Raw genomic sequence first — 20772 nt, 5'->3', positions numbered from 1 at the left:
TAGCCTGAAAATAATTTCTCCCCATTTCCGCAGTGCCAGATGAGGGCTGATGGCAGGTAAGTAAGAGGTAGACCCTTCTGGAGGGTCGTGATGCCTTTCCACCCTCTCTGGACACTGCCACATGGTGCTGGCTCACCTTTGGGAGCTGTTTCTAGCAGTGCTGTGCACTGAACTTGAATGTGAATTAAACCACTTTGGCAGAAATTTGCCTGTTGCCACAACATCTGCAGCAGCTGTGGGGCACAGCAGCCAGCGCCGGCTATTGCCACTGCCTGCACTAATACCGCACTAAATGAGAATCCAAACACAGCCATAAATCAGGGGAAATTGGTGGTTTAAAGGTTCTTCCTGGGGTGATGTTTTGCGGTTCAGCCTGGCAGTAACTCAGGCAGGAGAGCCCCTAGTAAGAGCCCAAGTTGGTCAGAAACAGAGTTAACATATGGGGCTCACGTATTATCATTTATTCCCTTTTTTAAACGTTTTTTTTTTGTTTTTTTTTTTTTTAACAAACCAAACAGCCTCCAACTGTGACCACTTCGATTCAGGGTACTTATTGATGGAAGCACAGCACAATGTGCCATGTCCCCCCCTCCGCCGCAGCTCGGGAGGCATTTATTCTAGTTCAGAAAAGCTGCATCTGTTTCCCATTATCAACACCTGGGACAACGGTGGCTCCCGTCCCCAGCCCGAGCGGTGGTCCTTCCCACCCGTGGTGCCTTCCTCCTTTCCCTTAACGTTCACAAAGCCTGCACGGCCCCAAAAACCTCCCAGTGCCCCAAGGTGCGATGCACACCCAGGCACCGTCAGTGGAGATGGCCCAAGGAGGGGGCAGCTCGCCGGGGAGGAGCGAGACGCCTATTGCCACGTCTGCCGAGCATGCTGGAAAAAATGCTCTCGTTTCTGGAAGACTAGACTGACTGGTACGATCTGAACGCTTCTCAATATTGTGCAGCAGCAGGGCCACAGCTCACTGCCAGCAGCCCCGAAGGCACGCTCCAGTCTTTAAGCAAAAGATACCAACGTGGAAGTGAGCATTTACACGAACGGGGAACAAGAGTGCAAGTGACAAGCCTGGCAATGGGATGTGACCGTGACATATGACCATTTGGTGCCTACTGAGTGACAAGTGATTGAATGTCAGCAAACAGAATTTGATGAAATTCACGCTCCTGATAGAAGATGACTGCGCAAACAACATCTGTGTCATTTTTCTGATGGTGACTGTAGGCTAGTTGCACTAAAGGAGGGAGACAAAATCAGGAAGACAGTTGGAATAGGAGCCAACTGGGAAAATCCGTTGGGCCACTCAATATTTTGGCAGATTCGGCCTGTCACACGCTGTCAGCATTGATCCGCCACGTGAGAGGTAACGTTATGCCGGGGCCTTCTGAAAAATCAAAGGAGAGGTATGAGGGGTTTGTGAACTCGGGACGTGGTGGCTCAGCTGCGGTCAACAGCGGCGTGAGAAGCGAATGCGGTGCTCAGCCCCGCATATCCCACCGGCTTGTGCTGGAGAAGGCCCTCGCCCCAGTGCAGGGCAGTGGGGCAGGAGGAGAAGCGCTACCTTCCCCAGCGACACCGCAGCTGTACGGGGAGCAGCCTCCCACAGCGGGAACTTCCTAATGGAAACGGGGAAAGAAATCCTGCCGGGAATGCATTGATCCTGCACCTCACTGTCCTGTCACAGCAGAATTTATTCTCCTATCAAATCTGTCCCTTCAAAAAAAAAGTGGTGATGGCTTTTGGAGATAAAAAGTTTCACAGCAAGAAGAAAATTTACCCGTGACAGTAAGTTCTGGTGTGTGGAGCCTGGCCATCCCGGGCTGTGCAGCGGCTGGTGCCGGGTGAGGTCTCGTCACGTTGCATTCACCTCTGCAACGGTCCCTGTGAAACGCGTGAACACACACACGCATGGACACACACTTGTGTTCTGCAGCCCTTTTTGAGAAAAAGCCCACACTGAGTTCAGCGGGTGTTTTCAACCATCCTGAGCGCTGGTGGGCAGAAGTTTCAGGTTGTGAGACATCCTGATGGAGGTCTCTGCCCTCCCTCTGCCCACGGTGGGGACACACCACCATGGGGAGAGCTGCGCGGCCCGTGCTGCCGGCGGGTAAATCTTCCCTTGGGATGGCCCTGGCAGGAGCAGGGCGAGCCGCCCTGCTTGGGGCTGCGCCGAGCATCACCAGGCTCTGCCACAGGCACCACCGCGACCCAATGCCCCGGCCGGCTGGGGGCCGAGGAAAGCGGCAGTGGTCCTGGGTGAGCCCCGAAAAAGCCACGGGGGCTCCGGGACGCAGCTGGGACCCCGGCAGCCCCGTGGTGGGGACAGCCCGGACGCCCGGGGACACGATGCTCCCCAGCCGGCCTCTGGTGCGTGCTGCCGGCCAGAAGCAGGATAAGCCCCGGGTTCTCCTCCCTGGCAGCTCCTCTCACCTCCAAGCAAAGCAAAGGCACACGTGTCCTCGCTGTCCTCAGGGCGCGGGCAAGGCGCGCTCGTTGCTTCTTCCGCAGCCCCCAGTTTACCTCGTCTGCTGGGCGGCTTATCGACTCACATTTGCCTCCCATTATTAAAAGAAGGCTTTTTCGATAAGCAATCGATTCCTAACAGAACCCTGATACTCATCTGTCAGAGGCAATGGGTCCCACAGGGCAGGAGCCTGTGGCCAGACCCAGCACAGGCGTGTCGGATGGATTTTTTTTAATGCATTGGTCAATAAACTACCATTTTCTGTTGAAGAATAAGCAGCCCAATTTGCTGTTTATAAAGCCCTGGAAATATTTCTGTAGCTTATGCTGTTGTCCAGGGGGAACTGATGAAGGTTTGCTTACAGTAGGATGGGGGACTTCAGAAAATATTTCCATTTAATAATACAGAAAATTATTTGAGTTTTTGCCAAAGTCTCCCAGAGTGAGGGAAAAACACGCCTATCTGTTTCAGACATCATTAAACCAGATGTGCTGCTCTTGGTATTCTGATCTCTCAATATGCTGGTTCAAATTACGGATTTCAATTATGATTTGGAAATGAACTTCCAGTTTTCTAATTGCTGTCACAAGTCGCGCAGATGTCCTTGCTGAATTCACAAGATGAAAACACAGCGTTTCTGGTTCAACTGTGTTCCCTTCAGTCTGCATAGTAATTGCCAAACTGCCACTTTTGATAAGGATTTGCAGAGTCACAGGCATTTACCCTCAGGGCTTTGTGAGAGGGATCCACTTCCAAGCACGTCGGCTGCTGGAGGTGCTCTGAGACGATGTGGTCCGTCTGCAGGGGAGAGAGAGAGAGGGCTTTAGGTAGGCTTAGGCTTTAGGACTCACGCAGCAGCAGCTCTATTTTCCCACCGAGAAAACTTGGTTCTTTATGGTGTGCCCTTTTTTCGCATTTCCCTAATATGCACGATCTCTTTGCCGACTTATGGGGACTTTTGGGTGCACCTGTTGCTCAGCCAGGATCATACCATACCTTCTGTGCTTCATGGCTTTTTGTTCACTGGAAATGGAAAGATTAGTTCTCTCACTGTCCGAGTGGTAATTACCATGCAAAGGAAATCACTCCAGATGGTATCTGCTATATAGGGGAACATACAGCAGGAGACTGATTTTTTTATTTTGGAGTTTCTTGGCTGATGAACTCAAAGCACATTTACTGTGCTGAAAAGGATGTTACGTAATTCAGCACTGAAGTTCAAATGCTGGGGCAGTAAATTAGATTATGAAAGAATTAAGAGTCTGAGTGATCTCCATCCTTTTGGTTTTCACATCTGCTTGGCTTTATCTACTTAACCCAGGTGGCCAGCAAGGCGATGCTGCAAGTGCTGCCAAAGGTAAGGCACATTTCCGTGTCACCGCTTAGCATTGCTGCATTTCTTATCGTTAGTTGGTTAATACCTAGATGTAATAATGGTGAAATGATACGTAGAGTGTTGTCTGGGCGAAAGTTGGATCTTTGTGCGTAAACGCACTTCACATCACCAATAAGACACAATGACTGTTACATCAGAAGCTAAAGCATCGTAATTCCTTCAGTCAGCATTCACCAGCCATTGAGCTGCTCTTCCAATTTCCTACTGCTGGCACCAGTAAAGGCTGGTACAACCACACTGACCGAGGCCGCCTGTCCCCACGGAGTTTGTCGGTGCCCGTGCCTTTGGGCAGCCAGACCCGTCCCCTGCCATGGCCGGGAACATTTGCCCATACCCAGCCCCCTGTTCTGGCGGGGACCGCCAAATACGTCTAACTCGCAGCTCGAGGTGAGCTCAGGCTGGAACAGGAGACAAAAACTGCCCGTGCACTGATAATGCTGTCTGGACTCCTAAGTGGATGGCAATTTTCATGTATTTGTCGCAAAACACCCTGGCCTTTGTGAGCCTTGGTGCTGTGGCATTCTGGCTTTGAAAGTTTTATTTTTTCAGACTAAACAGGAATGGGAGCTTGTCGATATTATGAGCATATAACTTTGCTACATTTTTTCTTTCTTAAATTAAGAGTATTTCTTTCTTAAAGTATCCCATTTCGTAGCATTTTGGACAACTACTTACACCAGGCTGGCAGAGATACAGTTGCGACACTCTTGGTTTTTGCAGTGCAGGTAATAAATATAAGTACCCATTATTTTCCTTTTCATAAATGCTTTCTTTTAAAAGCCACTGCGAGCTGAATGCCAATCGGTATCAAGTAATCTCCATGTAAGCGCTATCGACGGTTTCTACGTAAAACCTCAGTGTGACCAGCGTCTCCCCACCCCCATGGCACGCGGTGTCGGAGCATCGGGCTGCACGTCGCTCGGACAGATGCAACCCAACGGCAGGGCACGCGTCTCTACCCCCAGGAGCAAAAGCCGCGGCACCCGGGGACCAACGCTTAACTGCAGGTGAAAAGACGGCTTTGGCAAAGCCGGGACCAGAGGACCAGGGTACACCCCGCACCTTGCGCCGGCCCGTTAGCCGGCACGCTAACCCAAACCGGGGACCATGGGCCGCGACGGGGGCTGCTCTCGCCGGCGTTTCGCTTACCAGCTCCGGCTGGAAGGCGGCCAGCGACCTGTGCAGCCACGCCAGGCTGTGGCTCCTGTCCTCGCAGCGGCGCAAGCCCAGCGTTCCCGCAGCGCCGGCCGGCGCGACGCAGAGCTCTCCGTGCTGGATCAGCCTCAGCCAGGTGTAGTTGAACTTTTGGTTCTGTGGGGAGAGATCGGGGAGAGCTGGCCAGCAGCCGGCAGAGGATGCCCTGGCAGAGGCTCTCCTCGCCTCCCTCCTGCCCTCACCCGGGACCAGGGGATGAGGAAAGCTGCGATCCACGGGAAGACCTTTCCTATGGATTTGCAGAGCTAAAAAGCCCAGGACGGCCCCAGCGCAGGCTCTGGGAGCGACTCCCACCGCAGCAGCCCAGACCCCAAACCCGACCGCCACTCGCTCCTCTGCCCTTCCACCTCCCCTGCCCGCACCCCGGCACTGGGGGGCAAATGGATAAACCCCCGTACACAACAGGGTCCCGATCCACGCGCTAGCCTGTGCCAGTGGCGAGCAATTAGTCGGGGGGACTGCCTGGGAAATGCTGCCTGTAAAGGAAGGGAATGGCTGTCTACAGCAGCTGCTCCCCATCTAGTGACAGAGTGCAACTGTATGTTTTGCAGCAGCACAGAAAACCCAGGCTTGTATTTAAACTTTTCTGCTCATTTTCACGTGCAGGCTCATGGCTTTAGCAAACTCCCCTATTCCAGCTCAGTTTGCTGGTTCTGGGGTTGTTGCTTGGCTACAGGCTTTGCAAACAGGGGCAATTCCTGCCCCTCGCTGCTCCCAGGCATCGTTTGGCCATGTTCCCGGTGGGAAGGACTGCATTAGCTCTGGGGGAGCTGGGTCAGCATGGGGAGGTACAGGAGCTCTATGCCATGTACAAAACCAGTATTACATACTCACTGTGCAGGGTATCCTTACCTTGTTGTTAACGTCACAAGCCTCAAACGCTAGAGTGGTGTTTTCCACAGTGACGCATCTTGCCGTGGCTACGTTAACAAGCTAGAAAAAAGCATCAAAATGAAAACTGAGACATAATTCCCAAGGAAGAGGAGAGGCTGTTACACTGCAGTTAAGCTGCTGGATTCACAGGACACTGCTTAATACTGTCCACTTAACTGAGCGAAGCAGAGGTGATGTGTCAGAGTCCTTGGAAGGGTATGTAAACGCACATCTGGTCCCCTACACATGTTTTTTGACTGAGAGAAGCCTGAAAGGAACCCTTCCAGAAACATTCAAGGCTGGATGAGACACGTTCTTTTTCGGGTTTTTTTTTGGACATAGCTCATGTTCCTGTTCTGCAAATCCCCAGAACAACAGTTTCTGACAATAACAACTGCAGAATCCCTTCCTGTTACTACACCATGACGGAGGCGAGCAGCCACCGCGCACAGCTGATGTAAGCGCCTGGTGGTCCCATCCCAGCTCTGGACGGTCCCATCCCAGCTGGGCTCCAGCTGCCCCCCACGAACCCCGCAGCCAGCCCTGGGGAACGACTCCATCGCAGTATGCGATGTGCTCGGTGCCTCACTCCGAGGTAACTCCTCCTGTTTTCCATCCAGGTTGGTTGTCTTGGCACCCGCCACCAACGCGGAAACGCAGCTGTGGACCCCCGAAGTGGGGAACCCCGGCAGGAACTTCACCATGAAGCTGTTTTTAACTAAACTGCCGCTACCTTGTCCTGGTGGGGAGAAAGAGAGGGTGAGTGAGCGCTGCACCCTGGGCAGTGCGGACCAGATCTTTCTCCAGTGTGTGTCTTCAGCCCCAAGCCATCTGCCTCCTTGCCGCTTGCCGCGAGGCAGCGTCAGGCTCTGCTCTTCCACTCCGCTGCTTTTTGCAACTTCTCCCCGCAGCCATCCCCCACGGGTGAGCCGGCACCCTACTAACCGCAAGCGTGCTCTGCAAGAGCCGTTTGCTTAACGCTGTTCGCGTGGCGTGTTCAGAGGCCGCTCAGGAGTACGGGAGATTACGTGGGAAAGCTGGAAACACTGGGCTGAGCGCTGCCAGCCCCCTCCGGTTCCTGGGCTGAAGCCTGCTGTGCTGCAGGGACTCACGGCTGCGGAGGGCTTGGTCGGCCGCAGGCTGCAGGCACCGGTACCGGCTCCTCTGACAACCCCGGCGGTGTGTCAGTCGGGGCTGCTCACATCTCCGATTCCTTGCAAATGCTGTTCCTTCTCCTTCTCTCAGAACTTCTGAAGAACTCATGAATTAATCCCAGTGAATAAATAAGCTATTCAGAAAACAGTTCTCAAGTAACTTTGGATAGTGTTCAGCACAGCTGGAATTTGCAGAGCTTGCTGAAAAACAGATTTTCTGCCCTATTAAATTTTGAGAATGAAGATAAAAGAGCAATTCAGGTGGCCCGAATCAGGACAAAGCAAGGCAACATCTTGAAAATTTTCACAAACACCTCTGAAAAGCTGACGTTTCGGTTCAGTTGAAGCAGAGGTCTCTCTATATGGTCTAACTGCTTTGCACTGAATTTGACATTAAGTTTTATTGCTCTGACTGAAACGGAAGAGCTGAAAAAGTGAATATTCCTCAAGCAATTTCCATTTTTTGATGTTCTCAAGACTATTACTGCTAATTCTTTTTTAAAAACATCACTTAAGCCAATGTTTCACTGAAGCTTTCAGTCTAACCCGAATGGTGCTTTCTAGAAGGCAACGCAGGGGCACAGGCTTTCAGCCACACATACAGCCCCAGCAGACAGCCCCCGGTTCCTGTGCCTGCAGCTGCCTGGAGCAGCGACCGGTTGCTGCTGTCACTCTGAGACGGATGGATGCATCTGAACGGATCCACGGCTCATAATCCGCTGAAGCGTCCGAACCCAGCAGTTTCCTATAGCTTTTCCAGGAGTGCCGAGAGGTCAGCCAGAAGCAGCACGGCGTCCCTCCCTGTGCTCTCTGCAGAGCCACCCTCCCGCACCTTCACGGCTCGATCATAAAAGTAACGCCCCAGCTGTGGCTGGCAGAGAGCCTGCCTTGATCCCTAGGGATCCCTGTGACGGGGAACCTTCACGTTACGCCCTTGGCCCGCAGACAAGCCTGAAACACGGCCAAATGGTTGCTGTGCTTTTTCCTGGCTCCCAGAAGGGCCAGCGCAGTAAGTGGTGGCCGTGCGCCTTGGCAGGGATGGAGGGGACAGGCAGTTCTTGTTTTTGCTCCCCCGGCCGTGCCAGCCCTGTGGTCGCCGGCTCCTGGCCACCTCCTCTCGGCAAGTGTCGCTCCTGCCGTGGCACTGGCAGACGGGGATGGCTGGGGAAGGCAGCAAACCCTGTAGTTTTCATTCCTGGCATGGCTGCAGTTTTTCTGACAAACCAGATATTTTATTTTTGTTATTGCAATTGTAACTAGATTGCAATCAATGTATCTTTTCTGGGAGGAATATTTGAGGTTTCTGAATGTTCAAAGCAGCAGCCGATACTCCGCCGAGACTCAAGGCGGGGCCAAATTCGGAACCCACGTTCTGTTCTCGTTTAATTCACCTTTTAATGTTGGTGAGGCGACACCAAACACCCGTGGAGTAGCCGCACAAGCCGGACGCGGTGCCCGGCGCGGAGATGGAGGGGCGGTGGAGGAGAAACGGAGCCCGACCCGGTCACCGCTCCTCAGCCACCCGGCCAGCAAGGGGCTTGTGGAGGCAGGACGGAGGACTCGGTCCAAAATGGACGGTGAGGTGTTTTCTGCCCACCGACCCCCCTTCCCCAGGAGCAGGCTTCACCTGCGCTGGAGAAACGCCAGGACTTTTTATTTTTTTCCCCACCCGGGCTGGCAGGCAGCGCCGAGGAAAAGCGGATTTCTGCTGCGCTCTGCTGGCGGCAGCGCACCGGTACAAACCCTGCCGGCGCCCGGGGGCTCCTGCCTGCCCCTGCCTGCACCGCCGATCCCCCCCCCGAAAGGGCATTCCCCTCTCCGGCCGCGGCCAAAGAGCCGTGCAGGGGGCGAGGATGCTGGAGGCACATCCCCTGACCCTGACCCTGACCCTGACCGTGACACGGGCGGCTCACCTGGTGTTTAAACACCGAACTGGCTCTTTTACGGGAAAACGGCTCTTGGAACTGCGACCTGTTTCTTTGTAAACCCACTGGGGAATCCAGACCGCCGCGACGTACTAAATATTCAAAAATGTTACCAAATGCCAGGGAAGCAACTCAGAGACAGCGTACCGGGATGCTACCAAGTGTCTCGCCAGCCACTGAAAACACGCTTAAATGAAGGATAGCAAGTCATTTGGCTACGTACCAGCCCGCTGGCTTTAACCAGGGGAGCTTCCAGGTCCGGGTAGACGTTCTCCAGGTACCACCGGAAACTTTTGCACCGAAGCTTCTTTCGCAGTTGGATTTGCTGAGTCAGGTCGCCGACATCCAGGTTTTTCAAGACTAAGTGGTAAGCGTGGCCGTAGAACAACTCCTTGTACTCGTCCAGCCAGACCTCCGCAACACGGGCCAAGTTCCTCTCCACCGTTCTCACCCGATCTTTCGGGAAGGAATAAGGATTGTCGTTCCTGAAAATGTGCCCAACTCTGGAGCACGGAACAATCTCAATCTCTCCCCCACACATCCAGACCTGAGAAACAGAGGTTGCTTTGATAGAAACACGGGCAAATGTTGGGTGCTAGCTTTGTGCAAGCCAGAAGAGAAGCAGAGATGTAAGTAAACTGCCAGGAGGGACGGGGTCTCCAGCATGGGGCTGCCCCAGTGAGCCCCTGGCTGAGCCCCATCACCCACCCCAGACTGGCAGGGATGCAGGCGTGTGGGACAGGCTGTCGAGAGCAACATACCTTGAATGAAATCTCCATATTTTCACCTCCCCAAACATCCAGTCCCGGGTCATACGTTCCCAGCTCGAAAAAATACTTCTTATCGATGGAAAACAGGCCACCTGCCATGACTGGGCACCTGGGAACAGAGAAGCCACACGGCACGTCAGTTCATTGGGAAGCACCCATCCCTTTCCCCTTACTTTGACGAGGGAATCGTTGAGAAGCTGCAGGCTACTAAATGCTCAGGGACGTTGCCTGAGCCTGCATTTACAGAGACAGCAAGGACCACCTGATCTGTCACTTTGCTGCAGGCTGACAGGTGCAGCGTTAAAATAGACGGTATTTGGGTGGTTTTACCCAGCCTGAAAGCTGTAATGGGGCACGGAAGGGAAAACATGCAACAGTACGTCTCCCTGGCCCTGGCGGCACCGGCAAAATGCCGGTGGTACCGCGAGGGGTGAGAAAGGCTTGCTGAGCTTTGCCCATGTCTGGTGATCTGACTGCCCACAGCAACCACTGCCTCTGTTGTCCTTACAAGCGAAGGAGCAACATTTGGCCTGGAAGGAGCCTTTGTTCCTACATTATTAACAGTTTGGTTCACAGGGCTCTCACCTTCGCTTTTTTTACCTTATTATATCAGTCTCCTTGATTTTGTTCTTCTCGATGACCTCTTGCGGAATCTGCCTCCATCCAAAATTCATTGGCCAAGTAAAAATCCCACGCTGAAAGTTGTCCACGGTCATGTAACTAAACGGGGAAAAGATCAGGATGACTAATTCTGAGTCACATTCCTGATTGAAATGTCACCCTTAATGAGTGAAGATGAGTATCTCTACATAATTAAACCAGGATTTTAACGAATTTCATCAGGAATCCTCTTCATGTACAAAAAGTCATGAAAAAGGGAAAAGGTGTGTGTGATAAACGAAGGGGCCACGTCCACTGCTCATGCTAACAGCAACGTTACATATCCCTTGTGAAACGCTGCTGAAGGCCAGTTAGGAGGTCTGGACCTGTGTCTTCCTGTAATTAGTAAGTTGGCAGCCCCACTAGAGGTTTTACTCAAGCCACCGCCATGGATTTCGGGTTTCCCAGGGGTGCGAGCCGCCTTACCTCATGTCCTTGTCGCTGATGACCTCGATGACGGGGCAGGCGACCTTGGCCCGGCTCAGGCGGACCCTCTCCAGCAGCGGCTCCAGCCACCCCACGTTGCACTCCACGTGCGAGTCCAGGAACGTCAGGACGGCACCTGCGGCAGAAGCCGGGGCAGTATCGGCCCTCGGGCACCCTGTCCCCCTCCCAAACCAGCTGGGCTCCCCACAGGCTCGGAGTGCTGCTGGTGGGGCCACGACCCTCCACGGCTGCCAAAAGCTTCCCGGCTGTAGCCCAGAGCACGTTTTCACCGCTCAGCCATTGTAGCCTGCGGAGCCAAGTGGGGCAGATCCCGGCAGAAATGGCTGTTTTGGTGCCACCACAGCTGGAGATGCTGACTGCCGCTTGCTAGGGATGTGCTGAGGTGCCAGACAAGCCACAGCTCGCCCCCTCATCAGACCCTCCTGCTTCACATACTGAAAAGATGCCCTGAGTTTCTTGGGAGGGGACTAAAGCTCAGTGCTGGAGATGGCTTATTGGCACCTCGGGGGGGGACCCAGACAGGGCTGTAAAATGGCTTTTGTCCTACCTTTGGCGATCTCCGCTCCTGCCAGTCTGGCCCGTATTAGACCGTGCCTCTCCCTGAGATGGAGGATCTTCACTTTTGGGAACTGCGACATGTATTTGTCCAACTTCTCCTTGAGGTACTCTGCAGGGAAGGAAGAGAGGATGAGGAGGTCGACTGACCGATTTCGCACCCACTTCCAGGGTGAAAAGCAGCGGGCAGATTTTCCTTGGAAGTGCCTCCAGGACACACCAGGGTCCCTGGGTCTGGGGCGCAAACATCTGGGCACAGCTGCAGGGCTGCTGGTGCACGGCGTCGTGGTCCGAGCCTGCTCTCCAGCGAAATTCCCAGCTGCATCAGTGCCAGTGGCTTTAGGCTGAAGTTGACGAGTTTAAAAATCTGTTGGACATGTGTCTCCTGGTACTCTGTGATGGGTGCGGAGTTTGGTCCCGGGGGTTCGCCATGGGCTGCCCAGCTACCCTGGATCTGCCCCTCCAAAGGATGGGGCTGCGGGTGGTGGTATCGTCTCCTGCTCCCTGCACGGCAGGCAGACGCTCTGCATCAGCGCAAACCCAGCGGACGCAGCAAAGGCGGACCCGCACCTGGTGCTGGGCGATCGCAGTGACTCGCTGCATGCAGGAGATGTGGGAAGTGGAGAGCAGCAAGTGCAAGGCTTTGGGTTACAGGCCATGAGCAAAATCCCAGTGGCCTGACTCGGGTAGCTCATGATCCAAACCAGGTATCGAACGGTTGTTCAAAGACTCCAAAATGAGGAGTTTTTTTCTTCATTGCGCTAAAATTGCAATTAAAATCGGGTTGTAAATTTTTTCCCTTTGCCTAAAAAAATACTTCTTTTGTGCTCTACAAATTTCTCAATATTAAGCAGCACATTTAAAAACTCAGCCCAGGTTTAAACCGCACGAGGGCTTGCCGTGGCACATCTCTACTTTTCAGGTTGCTTTTGTCATGGTTTCCCGCAGCTGTGGAGGCAGCTGGTGGTAAACTCTCTGGAAAAAGAGGGTGTGAGAAAGGTGGGCTGGGGGCCTTGAGTGCTGGGGTCTGCTGTTTGCAGGCGGTTTCCCTCCGGCAGAGGAGCCCAGGAGCCCCTGCCGTGGTGCTGCAGCTCCGAGTGCTTCACTTGGAGCCAGCCACCCACTTACATCGTTCGGTCTGCAGGGAGGACTCCCGACCTCTCTCACCAATGGGCTTCACTGGTGCTCTTTGGTTTTCTTCAGGAGAATATAACTGCTTGCATTTCAAAAGCCAGTTAAAAGCTTTGAAAGACTCTGAAGGTGAAACATTTGCGGACATGTTTGCTGTAGGTTATTGCTGCTGCTATGTGGACTACAGCAATGCCAAGCACAGCAGTCCCTAATTCACTCACACTCGTGAGGTTTCGGTTGCAAACCCAGCGTTTCAGATGTTCACTGGCTAACGAGCAGATACAAAGGGAGAAAGTAAAGAGGAAACTTGAAAAGATGCTTTTGAAGGCAATGGTATGAACATGTTTTAATGATTATTTTAAAAATGAGCAAACTGAGTCTTTTCCCTCTTTTTTGCACCTACTGTCCTGTTGCATTGTAGGCTCTTTGTATGCGTGGCATGAGCTCTGAATTTCATCTGAGACAGCACTTTCCCTGAAGAACCAGCAGTTGGAAAATTACATCATTCTTAAATTTTTAAGGGCTGAGAGAGCCAAAGCATTACAAAGGAGAGGTTCAATATCATCTGGAATGCCTGAGTTAGCATGCAAAGCCACTGTGCACGCACAGATCCCTGGCTCACCACTGCTTTTACTGCAACTACCCCATTCTCTGAGCAACCTGGGAAGCGCGTGCTGTTCCTCCCTGCCTCCAGCGCTGAAAACATGGGGGCACTCGCCTGGAAACTGCACAGAGAAGGCTGACAGCATCTTTATGAACACACAAGCCCTGGAGCCAGGATGCCCCGAAGATGCGCAGGTTGGGTAGGACCGAGCTCCCTGGTGCTCCTGGACCGCAGTGCCTCCGCCAGCCTCTGGCACACGTGCAAAGCAGCGCACGAGTGTGAACTTAGCGATGCACAGCTGAAAATGTAGTAGCTGTTTGAGTGAGTGAACTGGGATGGGAGAGACGTGAATGATAAGGTCTGGCAGGGTGTTAGGCAAGAGCTGCAGCTCGATCCACCACAGCCACCCCCCAGTGCCCATCTGGCCTCTGATCCCCCTCGTCTGGAAAGATAACAGCACAGGCTGGGGATGCGCTTCAATACATCGAAAAGAGAAAATGTGATTTCTCTCTACTATTCAGAATTGAATTACAGAGAACAAATTTTATTTTGGCCTCAAGTTATATTAGTTTCATAAAGGTAGAAGAAGCTTCGCCTACCTTTAGTGCTGAAGTCGTCCACCAAAATGACTTCTTCAATCAGGTGCGGAGGAGATCTGCTGAGGACGCTGTGAACGGAGCGCAGGAGGGTGGACCACACTTCATCCACGAAGCACATGATGATGGTGGTGGTCGGGAGGTCGTCGTGAACCCGCTGCTCGGAGCACCTGCAACGGCAACACGGGCTCACAGGCAACGGCCGGTCGTACTCCTCAGAATCTCCAGGCTTAGTGTTTTCTGGGAAAACGCATAGGGAGGGGGGAAATGCCAAATGTGAAATACGGAGGCAAAGCGCTGCAATGGGATTGTGTTGGAAGAGGGAACAGAGGGGTGAGCGGGGTAAACTCCCCACACAGCCCCAGGGCCCCTCTTGTGGGCAGCCCCGCAGAATAGGACGTGCTCACTCCTTTCTAACAGGGACATCTTTTTTTTTTAACTCCTTACACCCAGGTGATAACATCTCCTCTCTGTGAGCAAACAGTGCAAGGGCCCCGGACAGCGAGGCCGATCCCAGCTCTGCACCACTGGTCTTGGGGACTCCTGTGGGGAAAGGATCCTGCGGTGCTCCGAGCATCCACAGGGTTTGGGATCCTGGGCTGCGTGAGACAGCCTCGTCAAAAGAAAAGATTTGGTATTATATTCAAAATGCCGGCAAACGGCCATTTATTTCCATGAAGGGTTACTCAGCACAGCAACTTGTCAAACACACAGACAGCGAGGAAGAGTCGTCCAGTCCAACTTCTGCACCTCGCTCAGGGGATCGTGGAGGATGGGAAAATATTCAAGCATCCAAATTTCATGTACGATGGTACTGGCGGGTCTGTTCCCTGAGCACCCCGTACCTCACACTCCGAGCACCCATGCCTCCCCAGGGACGGCCCGGCCGGTCGTGCCCCGAGCCCACGTGCGGGGGCTCCAAGCGGCACCTGCTTCCCTCAAAAACAGCCAGCGATAGGCATCGGCGGATCTGAGGAGTGATAAAATTTCTCCCGTGTCTATGGGTTTGTCATTTTATTCTGTGCCAGCCAAAAATGCAATGGCTGTGTCAGGCCTGGGTCTTCAGTGTTTGAACAAAAGGTCGATGAGCAGCTTTTCTCATCTTCCATTTGCAATTCAAGCACCGCTTTGCTGCGTGCCTTGGGGAGAAGGGCTCCCTCAGCAATCCTATCTCCGAGTGGATCTCCAGGCCTGCAGAACGCCTGGCGTAGCGCTCCTCTCCCCCAGACCGCCTGGTTCATCCCAGAATACCCACGAATCGCTGGGACTTGCTTTCTCTCTCTCGTCAATAAGCTGAAGTCTGATAGCAGGTTTTTGTCTTGTCCTTCCAGAGCAGACCTCCCGCAGGCAGGACAGGCGCCAGCCTACCTGCGGATGCAGAAAATTAATTTCTCAGTGATGAATCAAAACCACTGTTCGCTCTGCTGTCAAGAACAGACAGAAAACAGGGACAGGTATATGGGAGTGTACAGAAAATTGACTTCGTTCTCTTCTATCTCAATGAACGGGCCCTCGGGTTTGGCTGGTGCTGGCTCAGATGCTGATGCCAGGGCACCACAGAGCTCAGACCATGTGATGTTTTGAAGAAAATTCAGAGGTATTTCAGGGCTTCGCAGCTAATCAGAAGTGCTCTGGGTAAGCAAAAATAACCCCAGAGGTACTCTCTGTTGCAATCCTTGGGACGTGTCTTTCCTTCTGGGTCACCTCGGGCAGCGGTCAGGGCTGGCTCAGCCAGGAGGGGATGTGCTGTTTGATATGGTTTGGCTGGAAACCATAAGGGTATTGGCCTGTGGCGATGGGACCTCTCTGGAGCGCAGGAAGGTTGGTTTGGGCACGCCGGCAGGACTCCTGAGGTCGATGGAGAGAAGGCAGGGGCTGAACTGCCGGGGAGGTGGCTTGCGAGAAGGAGACAGGACAACAAGGGACAGCTAAACCAGAAGAGAGGTGAATTGTAGTTTCTCCTACAGTGAACCCACGGAGGCAGCTCGTGGGGGGAGGAGGGACAGAGGCCATAGGTAAAGTGGGAGAGAGCTGCCGAGCGCAACAGCTTTCATTGCACGGAAAGGGGGATTTGAGGGCAGCTGAGAAAACGCAGCCGAGACCCACGCTGCGAAGGCTGCGTGCAGCCAGGCAGTACCTGCTAAGAGGACTTCTCTCTTTAGCCCTCTCATTAGCTGCAAACGGGCTCTTGGCCAAAGCCTGCGCATATCCTGGGGCAGCTGGAAAGCGTCCACGCGAGGGCGACGGGAAATCTCAAACTGAGGAACGCCTTTTTCTCCCTTCTTGCCTAAAAAAGTAGGATTTCTAGGCAGAGAGCAATGGGTTTGATATTGTTGACCCCCGGCTACAGATATTTCACTATGTTCTGTGTGAGTTTGGGCTCCGTTTCTTTGCTAACTATATACATATATGTACATACATATATATATATTTTGAAATATGCATATGTAATACTTAATATATATAACTAATGTTAAGTAGAAGTCAGATCCTTTCAAAATTCCACCCCTAAACAGGCTTTTAAACAAAAATAGCTCACAGGCTTCATGTTCTGTTGACACCACCCTGGAAGTCAGCAAAACGTAGGCTCTTAAGTTACTAAAGTTGCTTTGGGAAAACGTCACCTTAGATCTGCTGCCACGGAGCCTGGAAGCAGCCTGGCACTGAAGACCTGAGCCGCAGGGGTCCCTCCCCACGCCTGCCAGCACAGATGCTAACTTACCCAGACTATACTGTGCCATGCAGCATGCGACATTTTTTTTGCCAGGCTAGGAAATCTGGGTCCCTGTCTAAACCCAGATGACTTGATTGTCCCAGAGAAGCTAGGATGGTAGCCTGGGGAGAAGTCAGAGGCACGCAGGGACTGCCGGTGCTGCGGTGTTGGGCTGAAACTGGGTCCGGGGCTCCTGAAACGGGGTCCAGGGCTCCTGAAACGGGCTCCGCAGGGAACGCTCCCTGCAACCCTCCTGGCCACCCCTGGCCTTCACCTGCGTGGCTTGTGCACCTCGCTCCTCCTTGGTGGCATTCTTCCTGCACGCATTTCTGCGGATGGGTGGTGCGCAGCAAGCACCAGCATGGTAAGCGAAGGTCAGAAAGCAGCAAGCATTGCGCGTGGATAGGCAGACTGAAGGCTGTGACAGGACAAGTTTCCCGTTGGCCAAATCTCAGCGGTCTAGCCCAGCACTCCTGCAAGGATCACAAGAGGAACTGCAGCCTAAACTGGGAGAGATCGGAAGATTCCAGCAAAAAGGTAACGTGCTGTCCCTTACTAACATGAGCTGGCCCTTACGACCTGATTTCTGCCGTGCCAACAGGCTGAGGGCAGAGCCTGCACAGGCTCCTGCCGGTGCCGGGGCACCCAGGGGAGCTCGCCGTGGCCCCGTGCCCTGTCATGGCAGCACACCTTCCCCGGCAGCGCCGTCAGGGACGCACCCCTATTTGGCCAAGGCGTTCACCGTGACGCCCAGACCACAATGACATCTCCTTCTGGACAGGCGTGTGATTCACCGGAGGCAGGCAGGCTGCTCTTACGGATGCTCCTGGGAGGTGGTTTCTGCTCCGCAGCTCCAGGGCTTTGCTGTCAAAGACCAAACACAGTGCTGGCTTTGGGCACCATGGCTCTTTTTCTGTGCACAGGTGGCTTCCGTAGCTGGCATCCTCTGCCCAGAAGAAAGCAGTCCTAGTTGTCTCCCTCCTTCCCTGCCCCATTCCTTCCCGTGCAGGGCCTCACCCCAGCTCACAGGTGAGCACTGACAGCCGTGGGAATGCCTGTGCGTTGTCCTGCGGGATGGGGGACAAATCACGGCACAACTCCCGTCCCACCGTACCCGTGGTCTGTGAGCGTGGGAAGAGGGGGACGGGAGGGTCTCTGGATGAGGCAGGTCTCTTGCCTGCCAAGGTGCTGAGAGACGTTTGCAGCAGGAAAAGCCGAGTATAAGAGAGGTGCCATTCACCTGAACTGGCACCTTCCCTGGACCCTCCCTGCAGCTGTCCAGGCACAGCAGCTCAGGAGAGGGAGCCCCTCGAGCCCCTTACCCCTTCTGTCAGCAAGGCGCTGCCCACACCTTACCCTTTTCCTTTCTATGGGGACTGCGGGGAGGGAGTGTCTTTTTTGAAGGGCAATACTGAGGTTTGCAGAACCAGCTACACATTGCGTGGGGACAGCTGTAACCGAATGACAGTTTTGCAAACCAAAACCCTGCATCCCTCCCTGCGTGTGCCCACAGACCCGAATCCCCCGAGCCAACTCCACAGAGCGGGTACCGACGGCAGTGCTCTGCAGCACAAGGGCAGTGGTGCCACTGGTCCCCCTAAAGGATCGCTCCTGGGAGCATCCCCCGGACCGCTTCGACGGCAGGCCGGTGTGTGCCCGTTTAATCATGTCAGCGCTCAGCGCATGCCTTTGTCTCCTGCAGAGGCTTTTGTAGCCCCAGCGGGGCCTTCGGGCAGGGGAGGTCGTTGGGGGGCCTCTGCCTTGAGGGAAGGGCAGCGGCAGCTTGCAGGTGTGAGAGCACCTGTGGGCAGGGGGGTCTTCTGCTGCCGAGCCACATCGACAGGGTGCGGGAGTGCTCCAGGAACCAAACACAGGAGTATCAAAACCAAAACAGCGCTCGGCGCCGCACCTGATAAACCACATTAAAGTGGTTTAAGGCACGAAGAGGCCTGAGCCCCATTGCCTGCCTCGCGTCCCCCAGCCATGTTGGACAGCAGGGCCTAGCGGCTTAAGACGATCTGCAAACTTTACCCAGCTTTACGTTTAATAACAAGCTGCTCGTACCCAGAAAGGCAAAAGCTGTCTCACGGCTAGCATGCACGAAGCGAAGGCCTCGGTGCACCCAGCACCCTCCCCGGCAGCCACCGAGCGAGCAGGCTGCCCGGGGCGCGGCGCAGGTATTTGCGCAGAGGAAGCAGATCTTACCCGGCAGGCCTGGTGTCCGCTATGGCGCGGTCTACGGGGATCAAATCGCTGAGGTAGACGTTAAAGTTTCCTTCTTTCCATCTGCTTTTCGCTTCTTCTTGTTTATCGTCAGGGACTGCAACAGGGTGCCCAAACTGGCCGGGAGCTCGAGGATCTCTCGGAGCAAGCGTCGCATCCACCGACAAGACCCTGTGCGTTCCGGGGATGCTGCCGCCCGCCCGCTCCTGCCGGCCCTTGCCAGCGGGCACCCCGGGAGCCGCTCCTTGCGTGGCACCCAGCGTCCGGCTCCGGCCATCCCGCTCCGCAGCCCCGGCGACGGCGTCGGCAGCGCGCTCGCCGTCCTCGTCGGCGAGCTGCCGCTCTTCGCGCTTCTCCGGGCTCTTTGGGACCCTCCCGGCCGAGTCGGATCCGAGGCGCGGGGCTGCTGGGCCGAGGGGCTCGATCGCCTCTTTGCCAACACGGGCGAAGCGATGTTCGGAGGCAGTCGCTCTCCCTCCCGCTCCCGGTTCCTCCCGCCCGGCCAGGGCTCCCGGCCCCGCTGCCCGGCCGGCTCTCCCCGGCCTGCCGGCGGGTCGCTGCGGGCTCCCGTCGTCGGCGGGGCGGCGGGGTCCCTCCACCCCCGCCGCCCCGACCCCGGCCCGCCGCGCGGGCTCGGTGCGCCCGGGAGCCGGCGGGGCTGGGGAAGGGGGCTGGTCGGGAGCCCGCGGGGCGCCCGCCCGGGACGGCGGTGCCCGCGGCGGCCCGGCGCCGGTTCCAGAGGGCTGCGTCCCAAGCTCCGCCGCCGGCAGGGCTTTGCCGGCTCTCGACTTGACGGCCGGCCTCGGCGGGGTCGGCCGAGCCCCCGGGGGGGCGGCGGGCTGCTCCTCGGCGTGCCTTCCCCGCTGCCCCCGGCCCCCGGCGGCGGCGGCGGAGGAGGAGGAGGGCGGCGGGGGGCTCGGCGGCCGGGGGGGCTCCCGGCGGGCGGCCGCCGTCCCTCCGCCGCCGCCGCCGCCGCCGCCGCCGCCGCCGCCCCCGCTCCGCCCGCGGCGGAGCCCGGCGGGGTCGGGCCGGGGGCTGCCCGGCGGCAGCCCTGCCCGCTCCCGCCCGCGCCCCGCCGCCTCCTTCAGCAGCCGCCCGCCGGCGTCGCCGAGGGAGAGGCGGAGCGCGGCCATGTCGAGGAGCAGCCAGACGACGGAGGCGGCGAAGACGAACGCCAAGGCTCGCCCGCTGCCGCGGAAGAACCGCCGCAGCCCGCTCATCCCCGGGGGAGGCCGCCCCGGGCGGGCGGAGAGAGGAGCCCCGCCGCCGCACGCCGTGCCCGGAGGGAGCGGAGAGGCGGGCGGGGGCCGGGGCCGGGGCCGGGGCTCCGTTCGCCCCACCCAGCGCCCGCAGCCCGCGCTGTAACCCAACACCGGAGGAAACCGGCCCGGCACGGCGAGCCGCGGCCGGCTCTCGCCGCGGCCGGCTCTCGCCTCCGCCGCCCGGCCCTTACCCCTTCGCTCCCCGCCCGCGGCCAGCCGGCCTCGGCCGCCCCGGCCCTCCGCTGCCGCTCCGGCCGGTGTCGTGAGCCCGGCCCGGCGCCGGGCGAGCCAGAAGGGTTCCGAAGGGATTCCTCCCGCGGGACGAACCGGGCGCGGGGTGTCTCGGCTGCGGGCGGGTGGCGGGGCAGCCGGGCCAGCCCCCGGGGAGGGGGGGAGCGCGGGTGCAAATGGGGCTCTGCCGGGGAGGGTCGGTGCGCTTAAGCGTTTTACGTGGCGGTGGCGGCAGAAGGCTGCGGGCGAAGCCTCTCTGCCGAGTGCGTGGATCTTTTCCGCCTCCTCTGCGGGGCACACGGCTCAACCTCGCCGGCCGAGAGAGCGGGAGGCGAAGCACCGTCGCCGGGCCGAAGCCGGCTTACCCAAGGGGCCGGCAACCGCCGGCCTCCTGCTCCTGCCCTGCGCCGCGGGCTGAGACGTGGCCGGCGAGGGCTGGGGCTGCCCGCGGGGACCAGGCGAGGGCCCTGCTTCAGGTGGGCTTTGCGGGACTCCTGGAAACACCCCCGGGGCAGCCCCGCTGCGCCTGGCCAGGTGCGTACGGCCGTGG

General features: G+C 56.3%; 1 protein-coding gene across 1 annotated transcript; it reads right to left on the bottom strand.

Annotated features, from left to right (window-relative positions):
* Positions 1-1129: 1129 nt before the first annotated feature.
* GALNT5 (polypeptide N-acetylgalactosaminyltransferase 5) lies at positions 1130-20111 on the bottom strand. Its single transcript, XM_049799149.1, has 11 exons — positions 19795-20111; positions 18712-19530; positions 13797-13963; positions 11455-11574; positions 10887-11022; positions 10401-10520; positions 9792-9909; positions 9254-9577; positions 5931-6011; positions 5013-5174; positions 1130-3265 (listed from the first exon to the last, which is right to left on the bottom strand). The coding sequence occupies exons 1-11, from the start codon at positions 19947-19949 to the stop codon at positions 3125-3127; spliced, it is 2343 nt and encodes a 780-aa protein (XP_049655106.1). The 5' UTR covers positions 19950-20111; the 3' UTR covers positions 1130-3124.
* Positions 20112-20772: the final 661 nt, after the last annotated feature.

Source organism: Accipiter gentilis, chromosome 1, assembly GCF_929443795.1.
Source record: "Accipiter gentilis chromosome 1, bAccGen1.1, whole genome shotgun sequence".
NCBI lineage: Eukaryota > Metazoa > Chordata > Aves > Accipitriformes > Accipitridae > Astur > Astur gentilis.
The sequence above is the reverse complement of the archived record's forward strand: the minus strand, read 5'-3'. Positions and strand labels throughout refer to the sequence as shown.